Below are 3,174 nucleotides of genomic sequence, written 5' to 3'. Positions count from 1 at the left end.
AAGTACCAACAAAACCCTCCCCAAGAGTCACTGTCTCTGAATATCTGAATATTTTCACCTTCAATTTATCAGATAAGCGGTTGGGAATGTGGTTTAGTAGTAGACTGAATGCCTAGCATGCATGAAGCCCTGGGTTCAATTCCTCAATACCACACAAAACAGAAAAGACTGTGGCTCAAATTGTAGAGTGCTAGCCTTGAGCAAAAGAAGCTCAAGGACACTGCACAGATCCAAGTTCAAGCTCCAAGACTGGAAAAAAAATTACCCAGTACTTCAGATACTGCTTCAAGTCCAAACATTCTAGAGTTCTGCTTTTCCAGTGTACACAGCTAGTTACATTTCTTAGGCTCTCTTACAGTTAGGCAAGACATGTGACTAAATTCCAACAGATGTAAAGAAGATTACATATAAGGCTGCTCATTGGAAACCTAGGGTCACCTTTTATTTTCTCCTCTTTCCTCATTTATGGAGAACCAAGCAGGGTCCAGCAACAAGAGAGCAGAGGCCTGAGTGCTGGTGTTGTTGCATGGTGAAGAGCTGCAGACCAGAAAATGAACAGTGTTGCAGCATAAATAAAAAGTGAAATGTATTACCTTAAGCGATCTTAAGGGGTTTTTTTTTATTATCTTTAAAGGTTGTGTGTGTGTGAATACACAACATATGTGTGTGATTGCTTGCCTTCAGGACAGTGAATTCTAATTTTCATATACAATGACACCACTTTGTGACAATGGGGGAGTGAGTTAGGACAGGAAAAAAGAAAAAAAAAAAAGAATGGGTGACCAGAATGTGTGACCAGTTCTACGGGGAGGCTGTTAAATAATGGAAATGTATTATTTAAAGATGTTGCACAGGCTGAAAATACATCTTTTCTAGGGCAGATTTGAATAATCGCCTTTCACTACTCCTGTAGTGGACTCAAGAAAATCAAATTGCGCAGGCATCCGGGTCTCTGTATCATCTTCAAGGTTAATTCAAGGAGAAAAGCTGCACCTTTTGGATACAGTGTTGGGGCCTCCAGCGGGGGAAGGAGCAGCCCTCCCGGGACTCGGTGCTCCCGCCTCCGAGATGTAACAATGTTTAAGCAGCACTAACCCCAAGAACAGAGGGGCAGGGAAGAGGGCTCTGAAGAACCAACGCCGGAGACGTGGGGTGACACGGGTGGGGTGTCTCCCGCGAGCAAAGATTGCTGCAGAGCGCGCATGCACACCCGCACATGCACAACCTCACACTAGCCGCGCACACACACAATAAAACCACACACCCGTCCCCCGCCTCCACCCACGCCCTTCCTGCCGAGTGAACAACAGATTTTGAGAGGGAGGGACAGGCAACCCCAAAAGAAAAGCCCGCAGCCCAGCGCCGGCCATGCCCCCCACCACCCCACGCCGGCACACAGCTCGCTTGGGGGCGCGGGGCGCGAAGGGCGGAGCCCGACCCCAGGGGCAGCGGGGCGCAGGGCGCGGCGCGCCGAGGAGCCGCCCGCGCCGGCCCCGCCCCCTCGGGCCGGCTCCGCCCCCGCTACGGTGGGCGGGGGGCGGGGGCGGGCGGGGCGCGGCGTATATAAGGCGAGGGGCGGGCGCCGCTCTTTTGTCTCTTGCTGCTGCAGCGCGAGTGGGAGCACCAGACCTCGGGCTCGGAGCGAGACGCCGCGGTGAGCGCCGCCTCGGGACGCGGGTCGGCGGGGTGGGGTTGGGACTGGGGCGGCGTGCTTCCGCGCGGTGGCCCTAAATCAGGCGCCCATTCCGGAACGGGACGAGGCAGCGGGCGACCACGCCCTGGGGTTTCGGGGGTGGAGGGGGGAGGGCGCGGTGTGCACCCAGATCCTCGGCCCGGGGAGTGCCACGTCGAGAGGCGTTGGCGGAAAGCGCAGGGTGCGGGGCGCTGGCCACCAGCTCGGGGCCAAGCGTCTGGATTTGCCGCCCCCCCACCCCCATTCCACAGAATTGTTTTAAGAAAATGGCAGACAAGCCCGACATGGGAGAAATCGCCAGCTTCGATAAGGCCAAGCTGAAGAAAACCGAGACGCAGGAGAAGAACACCCTGCCGACCAAAGAGAGTGAGTGGCCCGGGGTTCCGCGGGTCTCCGCCCCAGCGCCCCCACCCCGCCCTTCCCCGGCCAGCCCCGTCTTCCACCCCCCACCCCCACCGTGCCGGGATCCCCGGCCTGGGCGTCCCCAGCCACCCCTTTTCAGTTACACAAAGCCTCCGGTCCCTCCCCAACCCCGAGCCCCCGCCTTAACAATCCCCAGCCGCTGTGGGTGCCTCACCCACGGGAGCCTCCCGGGTGGGGTGGGGTGGCCAAGTGGCCTCCTCCTCCAGCGCCCGCTTCCCGCTCTCTGCAGCCATTGAACAGGAAAAGCAGAGTGAGATTTCCTAAGGACCCTAAGAGGGTCCCCCGACACCCTCCGCCCCCCCCCACACCCCACCCCACCTCCCCGGTCATCTCGGAGACACCTCGTGATGTGGAGGAAGAGCCACCTGAGAAATGGACACGAGCCACCAGCCTGCACTGTGAACCCCGGGCACTCCGTGCCAACGCCATCGGCCTGTGGGTCTCGGAGGGGACACCACTTACTCCCCCCATCGGACTGCCAAATTCTCGGTTTGCCCTGGGATGTTATAGAACATTATTTGTATGATTAATGGAAAATAAAACACACCTCGTGGCACGGCTGGCGTGGTCTGGATCTCTTTTGAGTGTGCGTGGGCAGTGGCACTGCAGCAGAGCCCCGCGCTCTCTCAGTTGTGCGGTGGAGGGGAGGGAAGGGGAGGAGAGCACACAATGCTGCGGCCGCCAGAGACCATCTTTATGTTGGTTTTACCCGCTTCTCTCTTGATTCATAGGCCCTCAGTTACTCCACTCTTGCTCCCAGTCAAATCCGCCTTAAAAATGGAATCCTCATTTGGTCTCCTGCCACTAGCTTTAGGGGCGGGGGTGGGGGTGGGAGATGCTATCTCTAAAATGTAGGGTTTATTATTGATGAGATTTTTCCTCCCCCCCTCTTATCATTCTGATTCACACAAACGGTCTTTGAGGTGAAGTGGGGGTTTGGGGGGGAAGGTAGACTTGATCTGAAATGTTGGAAATTGGATGAAGGCACAAAGCCCCCAAAATACTTCTGGTGGTGAAGGGTGTTGGGGAGCGGGGGGGGGGGGGGGAGGAGGAGGCAT

At 56.6% G+C, this 3,174-nt stretch overlaps 1 protein-coding gene across 1 annotated transcript; it reads left to right on the top strand.

Moving 5' to 3' along the window:
• The first annotated feature begins 1,568 nt into the window (after positions 1-1,568).
• On the top strand, positions 1,569-2,672 carry Tmsb10 (thymosin beta 10). The gene is made up of 3 exons (XM_090336587.1): positions 1,569-1,654; positions 1,945-2,059; positions 2,346-2,672. Exons 2-3 carry the CDS (start codon positions 1,960-1,962, stop codon positions 2,378-2,380), a joined length of 135 nt encoding a protein of 44 aa, XP_090192713.1. The 5' UTR covers positions 1,569-1,654; positions 1,945-1,959; the 3' UTR covers positions 2,381-2,672.
• The last annotated feature ends 502 nt before the right edge of the window (positions 2,673-3,174 follow it).

Source organism: Megascapheus bottae, chromosome 7 (assembly GCF_031878675.1).
Source record: "Megascapheus bottae isolate mThoBot1 chromosome 7, mThoBot2.hap1, whole genome shotgun sequence".
NCBI classification, from domain to species: domain Eukaryota; kingdom Metazoa; phylum Chordata; class Mammalia; order Rodentia; family Geomyidae; genus Megascapheus; species Megascapheus bottae.
This window is presented reverse-complemented; position numbering and strand designations above follow the sequence as displayed.

Bases quoted from the DNA above. Each gene is read 5' to 3' on its own strand.
- Tmsb10 (XM_090336587.1), top strand. From the start codon at position 1,960: ATGGCAGACAAGCCCGACATGGGAGAAATCGCCAGCTTCGATAAGGCC. The intron at 2,060-2,345 runs GTGAGTGGCCCG...CGCTCTCTGCAG, and splicing joins CACCCTGCCGACCAAAGAGA to CCATTGAACAGGAAAAGCAG.